This window comes from Ochotona princeps, chromosome 8 (genome assembly GCF_030435755.1).
Source record: "Ochotona princeps isolate mOchPri1 chromosome 8, mOchPri1.hap1, whole genome shotgun sequence".
Lineage (NCBI taxonomy): Eukaryota > Metazoa > Chordata > Mammalia > Lagomorpha > Ochotonidae > Ochotona > Ochotona princeps.
Window position 1 is genome coordinate 48,524,720 of NC_080839.1, and position 16,190 is coordinate 48,540,909.

General features: G+C 39.7%; 1 protein-coding gene across 4 annotated transcripts in view; it reads left to right on the forward strand.

Moving 5' to 3' along the window:
* SRBD1 (S1 RNA binding domain 1) overlaps window positions 1-16,190 on the forward strand; it is a 192,071-nt gene that overhangs the window by 15,838 nt on the left and 160,043 nt on the right. For all 4 annotated transcript variants that reach the window (XM_004582781.3, XM_058667994.1, XM_058667995.1 and 1 more), the window contains exons 5-7: window positions 4,838-5,004; window positions 9,656-9,773; window positions 11,362-11,500. In XM_004582781.3, the coding sequence (XP_004582838.2) occupies window positions 4,838-5,004; window positions 9,656-9,773; window positions 11,362-11,500 (424 nt within the window). The remainder of the gene's footprint in view (window positions 1-4,837; window positions 5,005-9,655; window positions 9,774-11,361; window positions 11,501-16,190) is intronic.

Genomic DNA, 16,190 nt, shown 5'->3' on the forward strand with positions numbered 1-16,190 from the left:
CAGTAGCTTAACCCCAGCCTGCCACCAATCATGGCTCCATGATTGAGAAAAGTAAGCTTTGAGAAAAGTAAGCTTTGAGAAAAGTAAGCTTTTCTAAAGTTGTGGTTGCTATTGTACACTTTGTTTATTTTGAGGTTGGTGGGTGTAGGGAAGTGAAACAACCATGTATAATTTCTTAGTTTCATTTGCAAATGGAAACCTTTTTATTAGCCATCTCCGTTTGTTTTGAAATATGATATATAGAAGTATATAGGTGAAGAAGATCATGGGTGACAAAGATAGGGGAAGAAGTAAGTGAAAAGGTGGTGAGTGTCTTGGAAATGAGCATCTTCCTCAAGTCCTGCATTTAAATGTGGTTCCATTTGTTGGGTTTAACCTGTTTGTCCTAGGAAAGACTAAATAAAATAAATTATAACAACTTTTTTTTGTTACTACAGTATAGCTGATAGTATGAACTTTAAAAGTTTTTATAAGTTTAACATGCTTGTACATAGAGAAAATTGTGCTTGAATGTGTAGCTAAGAAATATTGCAAAGTGTAAGCCTGAGTGTGTAGGCTGGCAGTTACATCAGCTGTGGCCTCAGTGGAGTATAAGAGCTGCATTCCTAGCTCTGGCTCCTGGCTGTAGCCTCCTGTCAGTACAGGTCCTGGAAGGCAGTGGTGGTGACTCAGATAATTGGTTCCTTGCCACTTTGTGGAAGGCCAGGATTCTGTTCTTAGCTCCAGGCCTCAGACTTGACCCAGCCGTGGATATTGCAGTTATTTGGGGGAGTGAGCCCTCAGATTGAAGCTTGCATGGTCTTTCTCTCAAAGAAAAAAATCATGCAACCAGCTTCCATATCAAAAATCAACATTACCAACTCCTCTGACTTTCCCATGGTACTTTTTCCAATTCCCCCTTGACTCTCCTATTATTGCTTGTGATTTCTAATGGCATAGACTAAATTTTCCTTCTGCAGTCTTTAAAGTAACTTTTTTGATATGATGAAACAAGTGCTATAATAAAATGATTAGGTAAAGCTAAAGTGAATAGCAGAAATCACCAGCTTTACTGCAGGCAAGTGTGCATAGGTTTGAAAGAGATTTTGAAGCGCAAGTTCTCTGAGTTGTACTCACTGGATTCATTTTCTGTAGCTGTTCCTTTAAAATTCAGATTAAGGCTAAAGGTTATTTGTTGCTGCTTGAGGAAATGTGAGTATGTCTTATGACTCTTGGAAGATGGCATTTAGTTGGGAGGGGGTTGACAGCCAGATAGCTGTACTGTTCTGCACTAGTGCTTAGGAGGAGGAGTGAAGCTGTTTGATTAATTTGTGTTTTTGCCTGAAAAATCATCTTGCTTTGTTCATATATTGTTTTCAAAGATTTATTTGAAATAAAAGAGAGGAACAGGGAGAGAGAGGTAGGAAGGAAAGGAGGGAGGGATGGGAAGAGAGGGAGATAAAAGAGAGAGGTAGGAAAGGAGGGGAAAATAGAGAATTTCCAGGGTTTACTCTGCAGATGCCTACAACAACCTGTATAGGGCCAGGCAGAAACCAGGGGCCAGAACGCCATCTGGACTTCCCGTGTGGGTGGCAGGAAGGCAAATACTTGGGTCATCATGGTCTGCTGCCTCTCAGGTGCATAAGCAGGAAGCTGGATCATAAGTGCAAGTGCAGAGTAGCAGAGTCTTGAAGCAGGCATTTGGATAGGGCAACGTGGCCATCCGATACAGCAGTTTATTTTTAAACCTCTTTTTAAAAAAATTCTGTTTTATTTATTTAAAAATCAGAGCTGCAGAGAGAGATAGAACTTCAGACCTGGGAGTCACTCTCCAGGTGGCTGCAAAGGCCAGGACAAAGCTAGAAGGCAAGAGTTTTATCTGAGTCTCCCGCATGGGTGCTGGAATCTGAATATCTGGGCCGTGTCTCACTGCTTTTACCAGGCCATTGGCAGGGATCTGGATCAGAAGTGGAGAAGCTAGGAAATGAACCTGCAGCTATACACGCTGCTGTTCACAGGTGGTAGCTTTACCCATGTTGCTACAGTGCTGACCCCTAGCTGAAACTCTACAGAATTCACCATCTGTCCCCTTTACCTTTTCATTTCTTACCTGATCTTCACACTGCTTGGTCTTTTAAAAATGTGCGGTTGTTTCTGATCACTGACTTTTGATATCCCATTCTCTTCCTGGAATTCCTGCCCATTCCCCACACTGCCCCCAAGCCACCCTTATTTAAGTATCTGGAGATACCTTTGTTTTCTTGTGGTTTTCGTATCACTGTAGTGTTAGATGTTCTAACTTGTCCTATGCTCTTGAAACATTGCATATCGGCTCCATGAGAGTTCGTGTCACACACACTGTCGTTTACTTCTGTGTCTTCTCTTAGCTTGTTAACTCCGTTAGAAGACATACTTGATTTTATACGTTTTGGTTATCCCTGCCCTTGTATACATATTGGCATGGAGCATGAGCTAAAACAGTTGTTTGACTAAAGCAATGTAATAGATATTTTGTGATTTGGAGGTCCCAAAGTGATGACTGACTACAGGTAGTTTTGTTTGCCCTAACACATGGAACAAATTTGGAGGAGCAAATTTACATAGGTATCAGTGGGTGCTGTCTGGGTCTGTACTGTTCAGAAGATGGTCTGGAGTCTTAGCTGTCCTAAGTTCTTTCTACCAGTAACTGTGATAGTTTAGGGCAGTAGGAGCCCTGGGGTAGCTCGGATGGTCCTATTCCTCCAACATGAAGAGTGCTTCGGTCATTTCCACTTCTCATCTTCTTTCAGAGTTTTGTCAGCTCCCTAGAAATTTTCCTCTTCTCCGAAAGCGTAGTCAGTGCCTGGCATGTGCTGCTTTATTTATACTGTACTTGTATTTGTTTTATCTTCCCTTGTGGATTACTAACTCCTGGAGGGCAGTGACAAATCAGGGCCAAGCTTGGATGGGGACTTTAAAACTCTAATAAAGTCGTTGGACTTTTATTGCTAGGTAGATTACAGTTACTGGAGCTTGCATTCAAAACCAGAAAAGAAAAAAAAAATAATGGGCTTTCTTGTATCTGGGTTTTAGAAAAGTAAACAGCAATAATGTGGAGAGGTTGGGTGGGAGGCGGAGAGAGCAACAACCAGAAGCCCTACCTTAGGGTCAGATGAAAGATATTAGTGGAAAGGGCATTTGAGGGGAAAGAACATTTCAGAAGTTCTGTTTGCCTCCGTAGTAACAGGCCAGATGGATGTGATAGAGAATTTGCAGTGATGCTGAAGCTGTTGATTAGAAAGCTATTGGTTACAATAAGGTAAAACCCGTCTCAAAATAGTTTACGCAATAAAGATTTATTGATTTTGGAACAGGAAAGTTTAGATCAGTGCACTGAAACATAAAACAGTCCCTCTACTGTTTTCTTAGCACCATCATTTTCTTAATAGGAAAAAAATGATGTAGCTTTAAGTTTCTAGCTCTATAAATTATATTTCTCCAGAGGAAGCTGTCATAATCATACTCGGATCTACCATTCCAGCCCCAATCCTGAACTTTTTGGTGCTTGTGCTAATCTGCTTGGCCAGGGCAGTGTCATATTTTGGCTGTGTGTGTGTGTTAAGATATATTTTATTTATTTGACAAGCAGAATGACAGAGGAAGGAAGAGAGAGGAAATGGTTTTTGATCCATTGGTTCACTCCCCATGTGGCTGTAACTGTCAATGCCAGTAGCCTGCAACTCCCATCCGGGACTGTGGGGGTCTAAGCAGTTGGGCCTTCTGCTGCTTTCCTACACATTACCAGGAAGTTGAATCTGAAGTGAAGAAGCTGGGACTTGAACTAGTGCTCATATGGCATGCTAACATTGCAGGCTGTATTCTAACTTGCTGTGCCACAATACCAGCACAACTGGTTGTTGAACCAGATGTTATGGAACTGGAGTTAGATGAAGTACTGTCAAGCCACACATACCTAGTGGGCTAGTACCACAATATTGGAGGAGGTAACCACAGTACTTTTCAAAGACTGTAGTAGATGGTGATGATGACAGTGACTGGGCTACGAATCAGGAAAAGGTGCCAGTTTGAGAGAGGAAGTACTAATGGGTTTGATTTTGTGGAGGTCAGAGAGGATAACAAGGAGTGCTTCTGCAGGAGAGCAACCACTGAAGTCCTATCAAGAGGTTCCTGTGCACTGAGGGAAGGCGCTGAGACCGCCTGCTAATCCTGCAGGGATCATGTGGAGCTGGTGAGAAAGGCTGCTATCTTTTGGTTCAGGGTAGGGAGTTCGGGGTCCAGATATAAGGAGGAGATTAGCACCATCTTCTGTCTAGTCAAATGAGATTGTCCAGTAAACATCTTGCAGAGAATATTCTTACTGCTTTATGAAATTGGACTGTGTGGTATTGGAGTGGATGCAGGGAGAGCAGTTGACCCCAGTTCCCTCAGTTGAGGCTGGAGCTGTAATGGATTGTGTGGTGGCCCAGAGGAAGAACAGTGACAGCCCCTCTTGCATAGAGCAGGCTGCTGTGCTTTCCCCTTGGAAGTGGTGTAAACACCTTCCCTTGTACTTGGGCCAACACCCGGAGCTACCAGCTCCTAGCTTGTTGCCTCCCAGTTTGAGAGATGAAATGCTGTATTGTTGCTTCAGTTTTCCTATTAAGCACTGTTGGATTTGAATGATGTAGTTATTCTGATTGTGTTGTATTGCATTAGTAAATTTCACATTGTTGATGTGTGTTTCATATAGGATTAAAAAAACCATAGCAAACAACTTTTAGGAGATTGGAGAACATTATTAGATAAATATCTTTAAGGTATGCATTAAAATATAGATATTTAGTTTTTAGTATTTAAACTCACTGAATGTATTTTGCAGGTTTTAGCTGAGAGAACTAATATTGAACTTTGGGTTTGTGCCAACATCATCCGTCTGTTTAATGATGATAACACCATTCCCTTCATCATACGTTACCGTAAAGAGCTCATCAATGACCTTGATGCTGATTCCTTAAGAGAAATTCAACAAACCCTTGAGGAGCTTCGGTAAGAAACCTGGGAGGGATGAGGCCAGTGGGAGGAGAAAAGGGATATGCTGAATCAGTAAGAAACAGGGAGGATACGAATTTAAAGTATGTTTTGATAGTTCCAAGCTTTTGTTCCAAGCTTTCCCCCCACCCCAAGCTTTTTGTTTTGTTTTTTTGCATATCCTTCTTCTGGCACAGAATCAGCTCCATTTGACTTACTTTGAGCTGTTTGGAGTCTCTCTGCTGGTGTGTTTATGCATAACATGGGGCATTTTTCAGCAGTAAGGTAGTTCGCCAGGAGAGGTGACCTCTGAGGTGGACTCTTTCCTTCACTCACAAAAATAATGGAACGGAGTGTCAGGATTATGATTGCCAGCAGGAAACTCAGCAAAGTACATTGTAGTCTAAATACAATCAAAGCTGCCATAAGGCTATGTTATTAATATAAAGTCCCTAAATGATTTCTTAGCAGAGTGGAATGTGGTAGAAAATATGTATAATTCCTTTTTTTATTTTAGAAGCTAATGATAATTTAGTGTTAAGTTATAAGTTTTATATGGTTTTTAGAATGGAATGCACTTATTAAGAATTATGTCTCTGGCATAATGTTAGAACTGAAAAGTATGTGTAGAAAAACTATAAAATTGACCATCTTGCTCAGTAGAATCTGTTAAAACCATGTTCACAGTTTATACATTAGCCACGGGCACACCGCAGGCCCTGTGTTGTTGATTGGTATTTCTACAAGTCTACAACAGGGATCTGATAAAAACTGGACATAATCCTATCATTAAGCCATTCTAAAAAGTGCGAAGGGTTAATTTTACAGTAAGCATGATAAACTTTCTGTAATCTTTGGGAGATTTGTATTGTACTAACTTTTCTATCCAGTTTGTTAAAGTTCTGTTGCATCCAAGAGAACAAAGTATTGATAAGAGCAAAGTTGTGTGTCACTGAGAGGCCAAATCTATTCGCCAAACTGGAATTACAAATGACCTGCTAACCAGATGATCTCAGATGCCAATCTTCCAGGGCCACACTGTTCAAATCAAGCATTGGTAGATAAGAACTAGAGATTTCAAATCCTGATGAGAGAAGCAATCTTTGTTTGCCTCCACAATATTACTGACATGTAGGCCCAATTATGGTCTTTTTTTCTGAAATGAAACTGGTTATCTAGATTTTGTGCACAAAATTATCTGGAAAGCTAGCAGTTTGCAGATTACAAAGGAAGCTGTGTGGAGGCAGCATAATGAAGAAAGTCTGAGAGTTTTGGGACTTGAAATTGGGAAAGATATCACAAGGAAGAATGGTTTACTTAGGTATTTTAGGTGTTCTAAAAATTGTTATGGTCGACAAACAGAAGCTTTGTGTTTCAATTTTTATTATAGTTTTTGTAAAAAAATGTTTCACGGCAAAAGAGTTGGTTTTTTTTTTTTTTGAAATTCGAAAGGCAGATTTACAGAAAGAAGGAGACACAGAAAGAACTGTCCGCTGGTTCATCCCCCAAGTGACTGCAACAGCCGGAGCTGAGCCAGTCCAAAGCCAGGAGTCAGGAGCCAGGAGCCAGGAGCTTCTTCTGGGTCTCCCAAGTGGATGCAGGGCCCCAAGGCTTTGGGCCGTCCTCTACTGCCCTCCCAGGCCATAAGCAGGGAGCTGGATGGAAAGTGGAGCTGCCAGAGCATGAACCAGTGCCCATATGGGATTCTGGTGGTTGCAAGGCAAGAATTTAGCTACTACGCCATTGTCCTAGGCCCTGCAAGAGTTTTATTCCTTGGATTTCTATTAAGAAAGGAATACATTGAATATTAGTAGGGGAATATTCCTTGGAATAAGAGGGGATATTGACTGGGACTTAGAAGATTCTTTTCCCCAATAGAATTTTTATTTATTTATTTATTTATTTAATTATTTATTTATTAATAAGATATAATCTTTACATGGGTGTGTTTATGTGAGGTATAGTATATTTGTTATTTTTTTTTAAGATTTATTTTATTTTTATTGGAAGGTCAGATATACAGAGAGAAGGAGAGACAGAGAGAAAGATCTTCCATCTGATGATTGACTCCCCAAGTGAGCGCAACAGCTGGAGCTGAGCCAACCTGAAGCCAGGAGCCAGGAGCTCTTCCAGGTCTCCCACACGGGTGCAAGATCCCAAGGCTTTGGGCAGTCCTCAACTGCTGTCCCAGGCCACAAACAGGGAGCCGGATGGGAAGTGGAGCTGCCGAGATTAGAACCAGCGCCCATATGGATCCCGGGCGTTCAAGGCGAGGACTTTAGCTGCTAGGCCACGGCGCCGGGCCCAGTATATTTCTTCTTCTTTTTTTTTTTTTTTTTTTTTAATTATTTATTATTTAACTTCAGTAATTACATTGTATTATGTGACACAATTACATAGATACTTGGGTTCTCCCCACCCCTCCCCAAACCCTCCCACCATGGTGGATTCCTCCACCTAGTTGCATAACCACAGCTCAAGTTCAGTTGAGATTCCCCCATTGCAAGCGTATACCAAACATAGAGTCCAGCATCTTATTGTCCAGTCAAGTTCAACGGCTTCTTAGGTATACCCGCTCTGGTCTGAAGACAGAGCCAGCAGAGTATTATCCCAGTCAATTGAAAGCTCCAACATACCATCAGCAAAAATTTACATCATTATGGAATTAATTGACATAGCAGTATATTTCTTCTTATGGGTCACTGTTAAAAAGTGAATTAAAGAGGATGATCTGATTAATAAGGAAAGTTTCTTGCATTTTTCTTTAAAGGTTCTTCTTTCTTGTATGTAGGCCAACAGGATCTTGGGCTTTTGTCAGAATGACCATGGTAGACTTTAGCCCTTGAAAACAGTCTTGGACTAATACGACTATAGAAAAACATCTCGGTTGTAATCTAAGAACTATCTGTTCTTCCTTTTAATTGATAATCTTTGTTTTTTTAAACAATTTAAATAGGTTTAATTTTCTTTTTCATCAGTCATTTTTAGTAATTCATATTATCATCTGTAACTTTGCCCATCCTTTCAGCAGATGCCATGATTAGGCCATTTCTGTAAATAATGACATGAAGAAACAGGACATATTAAATACATAAATGGTTTTATAGATTCACAGTGTAAAGGGTAAAGTGGGGCACCTACCACACCTGCCCCTCCCCATGTCCAATCTGTATATTGATCTGTGTGCACTGATTGCTGGAGTTTACTTTCTTACAGGGAATTCTGGTACTTTGTAGTTTACAATAGGGTCTGGAGACCAACCATAGGAGCTAGGTGTGCCCATATTGAGCAGTGATACTTTGGTAACAATGAACAGCATCTAGTATCTGTAACTTTGTGTGAAAGTCTTATTTCCTGATTCCAGGATTGGGGCAGGGAAGGTGAAAGATGATCCCAGGGGCCTGGCCCTGATGGCTCGGTGGCTAAATCCTTGCCTTGCAAGTGCTGGCATCCCGTATGGGTACCAGTTTGTGTCCTGGCTGCTCCGGTACCCATTCAGTTCCCTGCTTGTGACCTGGGAAAGCAGTAGAGGATGACCCAATGCCTTGGGACCTTACACCCATGTGGGAGACCTGGAAGAAGCTCCTGGCTCATGGCTTCGGATTGGCTCATCTGCAGCTGTTGAGGCCACTTGGGGAGTGAACCAGCAGATGGAAGATATTTCTGTGTCTCTTCCTTTCTGTAAATCTGCCTTTCCAAGAAAGATAAATAGATCTTAAAAAAAAAATAATAAGATCCAGAATGTCTTAGGCTATGAGAATGAGAAGGTGCTCAGAGAACAATAGGGATGTGTTAGAATTGCATAGGAAGTAGATGAGAGAGTTTGGAGAAATTTTGAGCAGTGATAGCAATGAATTTTAACTATTAGATAAAGTAAGAAACCGTAAGTCTGTAATGATATATGTAAACCAGTAAGTAAATTGGAAGTTTAATGTGAAAGCGTAGGATATTTGGAAGTTCAAGACAATTACACAGCCTGAAAATACCTCTCTGCACAAAATACTTTTTAATTACATAGGGAATATGTGTTGATTATAAAAAATACTTGTATTGTGAAGAAACAGAGGTACTATTTAATTAAATGACCAAAATTAATGGGTCAAATAAAAATTACTTGTAAGTTAATATGATACAGTGAGAAAAACACAGCATCACTTGTGTGATAGTTTTGCCCAAAATATACCGTATGAATTTTGGTTTGAGGAAAGGTCACAGGAATGTGAACAGTGGGACATCCCACAAACTGACTGGCTATGGCATTTCAAAGTTTCTAGATCTTGAAAATCAAAGAGAGGCTATGATCCTGTTTGAGCTGGAAGGAAACTGGATGCAGCGAAACCACGAGCCACCTAGCATTCTGAACTGACTCTATTAACAACAATATTATCGGGACTGTTGATGAAACTTAAAAAATTCTGAGGATCAGGTGGTAGTGTTACATCAGCATTATTCATCTGGTACTGTTGGCTACATTGATGCTATTTAGCAAAGTCTTGTTTATGGAAGAGGCACTTTAAAGTATTGGTAGGTAATTATTCTCATTGTGAATGAAAGGACAAAATAAATATTCTTTTTATTTTATCTGCAACTTTTCTGTAAGTTTGAGATGAATTCAATAAGATAGTCTTGACATGTAGATCTTGTATGTTACAACAGTGTTTATTTTCAGGTCTGTTGCCAAGAAGGTTCATAGTACAATACAGAAAATTAAGAAGGAGGGAAAGATGTCTGAATCCTTGTTAAATGCTTTGCTGAACTGTAAAACTTCTGAAGAATTGGAACATGTGGTAAGGAGCTTGGTTGGTCATATAATCCCTGAAACTGTTAGGATTTGAGTCTTTTTTTTTCCTAGAGATAGATTTGTTTTTATCTGAAAGTCAGATATACAGAGGAGAGACAGAGAAGGATCTTCTCTCTGCTGATTCACTACCCAAATGGCTGCAATGGCCAGAGCTAAGTCGATCTGAAGCCAGGAGCCTGGAACTTCCTCCGGGTCTCCCATGTGGGGGCAGGGTCCTAAGACTTTGGGTCGTCTTTGACTGCTTTTGCAGGCTACAAGTAGGGAGCTGTATGGGAAGCAGGACTAGTGGGATACGAACTGGCGTCCATGTGGGATCCCAGTGTTCAAGGCAAGGCCAGGACTTTAGCTGCTAGGCTACCGCACTGGGCCCTATGATTTTAATCTGTAAGGAGACTAAAATAAAAAAGTGAAAGTTATTAGCAGCTATTATGATTTAATTCTACAGAATATTTATTTTTATTGAATGTCTTGTTCATGCGAGGCATTTGAAGCATTAGAGATAGGTAATTTGGAGTCTGTCCTTGAGGCGTCCCCAGTGGAGTGGGCAAGATGTACACAGAAGGAAAGGCAGAGCTGGTGACTCTGATGGGAGCATCTTCGGCCTGCAGTTGGTGTTTGAAAACCTGAGGCTGGAGAAACCCACTGAAGTGATATTTGGTGGAACAAATAGGTCAGGAGCACCAGCTTTTGAAGGCTGGGTAGAGGAAGAGGGAGCCTGGAGCTATAAAAATCAGAAGTATAGCAAAATTCTAGAGATGATTGTATATTGGAACAGTAGCGAGGAGGGCTTTAGAAGGAGGTCATGATCAGTAGTTAGATTTAACAGGAAGATTCGTCAAGGGAAAAACTATATAAAAAAATATATGCTTGGTAATAAATAGGGGGTCGTCATGGATCTCTGTGATGACATGACTAACAAACCTGCTGGTAGCAGGTGAGGGGTGAGTATGGATTAAAAAGAAGCACTGTGGGCCCTGCGTGGTAGCCTAGTAGCTAACGCTCTTGCCTTGCACGTGCTGGGATTCCATTTGGGTACCAGTTCTAATCCCGGCGGCTCCGTTTCCCATCCACCTCCCTGCTTGTGGCTTGGGAAGGCAGTCAAGGATGGCCCACTCACCTGTGTGGGAGACCCGGAAGAGGCTCCTGGTTTCGGATTGGCTTAGCTCTGGTCATTGCAGCCACTTGGGGAGTGAATTATTGGATGGAAGATCTTCCTCTCTGTCTCTCCGGCTCTCTGTACATCTTACTTTGCAATTTAAAAAGCAAAAACAAAACTGAGTGTAGACAAAGTTTAATGAGCTTGATTGTGTTGAGGAAAAGATGCTGTGATTCAGGCAGTTTTGAATTTGCATGAAACAATTAAGCACCTAGAAAATAATACTTTAAGTTAAGACACATGCCATCTTTGTACTGTAAGTATTTATTTAGTATTAATTCATCTCTAAGGAAGGGGGAAGGGAGAAAATGGGTCTTTAGTGTTTTCAGCATGTTCTCCAGTCTTGCGTCCTAGTTTTAGCATTTTAATTTTCAACAAAAACTATGTGATATGTTTTTCTGCCCTGATTTTTCTCTAGTCTGCCCCATATAAAACTGGGAGCAAAGGCACTAAAGCCCAGAGAGCGAAACAGTTGGGATTGGAAGGAGCAGCCAGGACACTGCTCGAGCGGCCAGGGGAGCTCAGTCTGCTGTCTTACATTCAACCCAACGTGAAAGGTACCAGCTTCACCTACAGAGATCAGACCTGTTTCTTCCTTTTGCTTACAATCCAAAGACTTCTGTTTTAAGAACTAAGTAGGGACTATATAAAAGGACATGATAGCATTTGGAGAGTAACTCTAATAAAATAAATCCTGGCATACCTAATGCTTAGTCATTTAGCTTTCCTGTTTTGATGAAATACCTTTCCTGGTCCTTTGCCCGTTTTCCTACTGTGGTGTCTGGCAAATAGTACCCTCTCAGTGCACAACTTGTCTTCACTTTGTTTATGCTGTCTCCTGATAAATAGGCCCTCATTTCATAATAATTTTTAATCTTTTCTTTTAAGTTAATTGCTTTTTTCTTTCTAAAGAAAAACCTGCATATCTCAAAGTTACAAAGTTTCTTCTAAATATTTTTAAAGCCTTTATTCTATTTTTAGCAGTTTGTTTCATTATGTAAGCCACAGCTTTCTTCCTTAAAAAGGATTTCAACAGTTCTGACAAGCATGAAGTATGAAGTGTAGCCTCACTCCCACCCTTCCACTCTCTAGTAATAAGTGTCTTTTTCTAAACATTTGTTTCTTTGTGTATCTTCCTATTCTGTTGTGTGTGTGCACTTGCGCATGAAGAATGAGAATGAGGGAGAGACATTGCTAAGTAAACCTGAGGACAGTGGCAGTTAATTCATGTGACTATGCATTGGTTTCATTGTCCAAATAAGCCTTAGTGGGAGAACTTTCTGGGCAATAGGAGCTTCTTCCAGGAGTTTTCGGTTAGGACTGGGAAGATGGATGCTCTAGTGAGCTCTGCTTGTTTTTAAAAAAGTGTTGATTTTTATATTTAAAAAATGTATATACTTAAGGGTGGGCAGCATGATATTTTGATAAAAGCATACACAATTAAATGTTTATTTGATCAAGTAATGCTGTATGTGATAATCGGGCAAATTAATGTGGCCTGTCATTTTACATACTTAACTTTAATGTGTTTTTTATGGTTAATAGAATATATAGTCTACTACTCTGTGTGAATGTCCAATATACTATACAGTATACTGCCTGTAGTCCTCATGATGTTTGTTGCAGCTCTAAAATTATTCAGGTTCATACTTTAGTACATACTTGTGTAGAATACTCAAGTGTGTGCCCCATAACCTACATGTCCTCCTGGATCCCCTAACCCTGATTCTGGTTGCTTTTGACCTTCTGTTAATTCTGAAATAGTCTGGGCTATAGCAGTCTGTAGGGGGCAGTCTCTGATAACAAAATCAGCACAATGTACTAAACGTTAAAAATTATGTACCATACCTGTTTCTGTTCTAAAGAATCCACCAAATGTGAATATTTTTTATAATTAAAAATATTGAGGATATGTCTATAAACTAAAACTATCTGTTCATAGACAAAGTTTTAGTGTCTAATGAGGAATGATAATGGAAAGCGAGATAGGATTATTTGAATTTAGACATGGGTCAAAGAGTAAAATTCTGCTTTCCTTAATTTTTCATGTATGTTAATAGTTGGATTTGCAGTGGTTACAGTGTTTATACCTTCATAGTAGCTGAGAATCTATAGCCAAGTATTAAGTTTAACCCTAAAGGAACTGTCTGTGCCCAATCATGATACAGTTCACACTAGACTGAAATGTTAGAGCTTTCAAAATGTTTATGTGCATGGGTATAATGGTTGATTTTCTTTCCTTCTACTTCCCATCCTTTTTCGTGCAGAAGTCTCCTTAGTTCTCATGGGTTCTGTGTTGTTCACAACGATCTCTTTTGGTTGTTGTTCATGGTGATCTGTGGGATACCTGATAATGAGCACTTGGTGATACCTCTGTGTTAGCAGATACATCAGTACCTTACTTCCTTAAATCCTTTTTTCTTTTACCCTGATTAAGTATATAGGAGAGTTCATTATTCTTCTAAACCAGTTATAGCTTTTTTTCTTTGAAGATTTATTTATTTTTAATGGAAAGTGAGATATACAGAGACGAGGAGAGACAGAGATGAAGATCTTCCATTTGATGATTAACTCCCCAAATTGCCACAATGACCGGAGTTGAGCCTATGTGAAGCCAGAAGCCAGGAGTCTCCTCTGGGTCTCCCACTTGTGTGTAGGGTGCCAAGGCTTTGGATTATCCTCAACTGCTTTCCCAGGCCACAAGCAGGGAGCTGGATGAGAAACAGGGCTGCTGGGATTAGAACCAGCACCCATATGGGATCATGGGCCGTGCATGGTGAGTACTTTAGCTACTAGGCTACTGTGCTGGGCCCAGTTACAGCTTTTTAAAGTTAGTTTAGAATGTTTCCCACTCTATCTGGTCATTCTCTGTGATACACACATAGTCTTGATCACCTTTAATCTTGTTGTTGTGTTTTCTAAAGAAGTATTGTATTCATTTCTCAAAGATTTATTTATAAACCAGATACTTCAGTTTTTTTCTCAGTAGAAGACATTCCCTCATTGTCACAGATTAACCAGAATTTAATCTGAATCAGATATCTACACTGTGCCACAAAATGGACATGTTCTAGGTGATTCTGAATATCTTCCTGTTGCATGCAAGGGGTAGTAGCTAGTGTTTTATTATGTGTAAGAAGAGCTAGCCTAAGTGCTGATGAAGTGAAGAGTAATGTTAGCTTTTTCACCTGTGTTGTGCGACTGGCGCTTTGGAGAGTCTGCTCTCAGAAAGGTTTCATTATAAGGAAAAGGATGTGATTTACTGCTTCTGTGGACCTTGTTTGCTCTGTATTTCATTGAGATGCTAAAATTTTGGAGCTCTTGTTATCCTTGGCTGTATTAAGCCACTAAGAACAGATCTCTTTGATGAAGGAGGTTTTTGAAAACACACAAGACTTTGATTCTAACCCTTTTTCACCCTGGTTGGACTGCAAAAGGGAGTATGATATTTGATTGAACTTCTCAAATGACTCTGTTCATGTCTACCTCCCACTGAGCATTGCTGCTTTAAAGGTAGCTCACAGCTCCTTCTGAGGAGTAGTGCTTTAAACTTTAATGAGTATCAGAAGCCTGCCATATAGAAATTTATAGGTAACAAGTACCCATTATGAATTTATTTTTGGATCCTTAGATTATATGAAACATTTATCTAGAGCTCTAGCACACTTTTAGTTGCATAAGATACATTGATTATATTAGGTTTTCAAATTGTTTTCCCATAGTATGATGGAGGATTTCAAAGGTCTTTTATTACAGCAAAGTCTGTAATTCCTTCTGTTATCTGCTTCTATTAGTTTTTCTCATGGTAGGTTTAATCTTCGCTACTGATTTTCACTCTTACCATTGAATTTTGTGTAGTGTTGCTGTGAGGTGCTTTGGGGCTTCAAAACTTAGCTTCACACAGTTCTTAGCTGGAGACTTCTTTAGGGAGATATTTTATGTAAGGATGGATGTTTATTGAATGCTGACTATGTGCTACAGCCATTTTAAAAGCCATATTTGTGGCCCTGGCATAGTAGCCTAGTGGTTAAAGTCCTTACCTTGTGTGCCTGGCATCCCATATGGGTGCCAGTTTGTGTCCTGGCTGCCTTACTTCCCATCCAGCTCCCCGCTTGTGCCTGGGAAATCAGTTGAGGATGACTGAAGGGCTTGAGACCCTATACCCACATGGAAGACTCAGAGAAAGCTCTTGGCTCCTGGCTTCAGATCAGTGAAGTGAACAGCGGATGGACGATCTTCTCTATGTCTCTCCTCTCTCTATATATATCTGTCTTCTAATAAAAATACATAAATCTTTAAAAAACAAATCCATGTATGCAACTGTCAGGTAATTTTAAAATTTTCTTAAATTGTGGATACAATTCCTGTGAATTTGAGTGACCAAATTTCACTTTAAAAATTAGAATAAAAAGTAATTTTAAGAGAGTAATACATTTACTTTGATAATTAGCATTAATGTCACCTTTTTTTCTTTACTAATTATGCTTCAGTAAATTTGTTTTTCGGTTCTCTTTAGCTTTTGTACCTATTGTCCAATAAGATTATACTCACAGAAAAGTGTACAGTGCTTAACTTAAGCTTTAATTAAAGAAATTAAGCTTTAATGTAAAAAGTAAAAACAAAAACCAGAGCTTTGATGCAAAAAGATTAAAGGAATGAAGAAGCTACGCAAATAAATCTCATTGTGTAAGTTAGTGTCATAGGGGGCATGATGTTCAAAACTCTTTGCTATAAATTAGCAAAGCAAAACACCTGTAGGGGACTCATTGCATCATTTATAGGCATTTTAATTGAAAATGAAAAAATGTGTAATTGTTTATGAGATTTGAAAAATTAAAATACTTTTTGGAGTATTTGAAAACTGTTTTGTAAAGGAAAGTTTTTGTAATAGGTGAAATAGTGTGCTTGGTGATATATTTCTAGTCTCCATATTTCCTATAACATACTTAGTTGTTGCAGCCACTTCGTGAATGAGGTAGTGGCATTATCTGATTTTCATAGGGAAATGAGGTACAAAGAAGTCAAAAACCGTACCCAGGATCCCACAACTGATATATGGTAGAACCAGGATTAGGCCAGGGAGCTGGTTCTGGAGCTGCATTGTTCCCACTAGGCCATATAACATGTTAAGTGTCTCTAGTATTGCTTTTGGAAACATGCTTTTTGTTATAAGCTAGTCAGTGCTACAATATCTTTCTGTCTTCAGTTTTTCCCCTTAAGATTTTCTTTTGACTGGGATTAATTTAG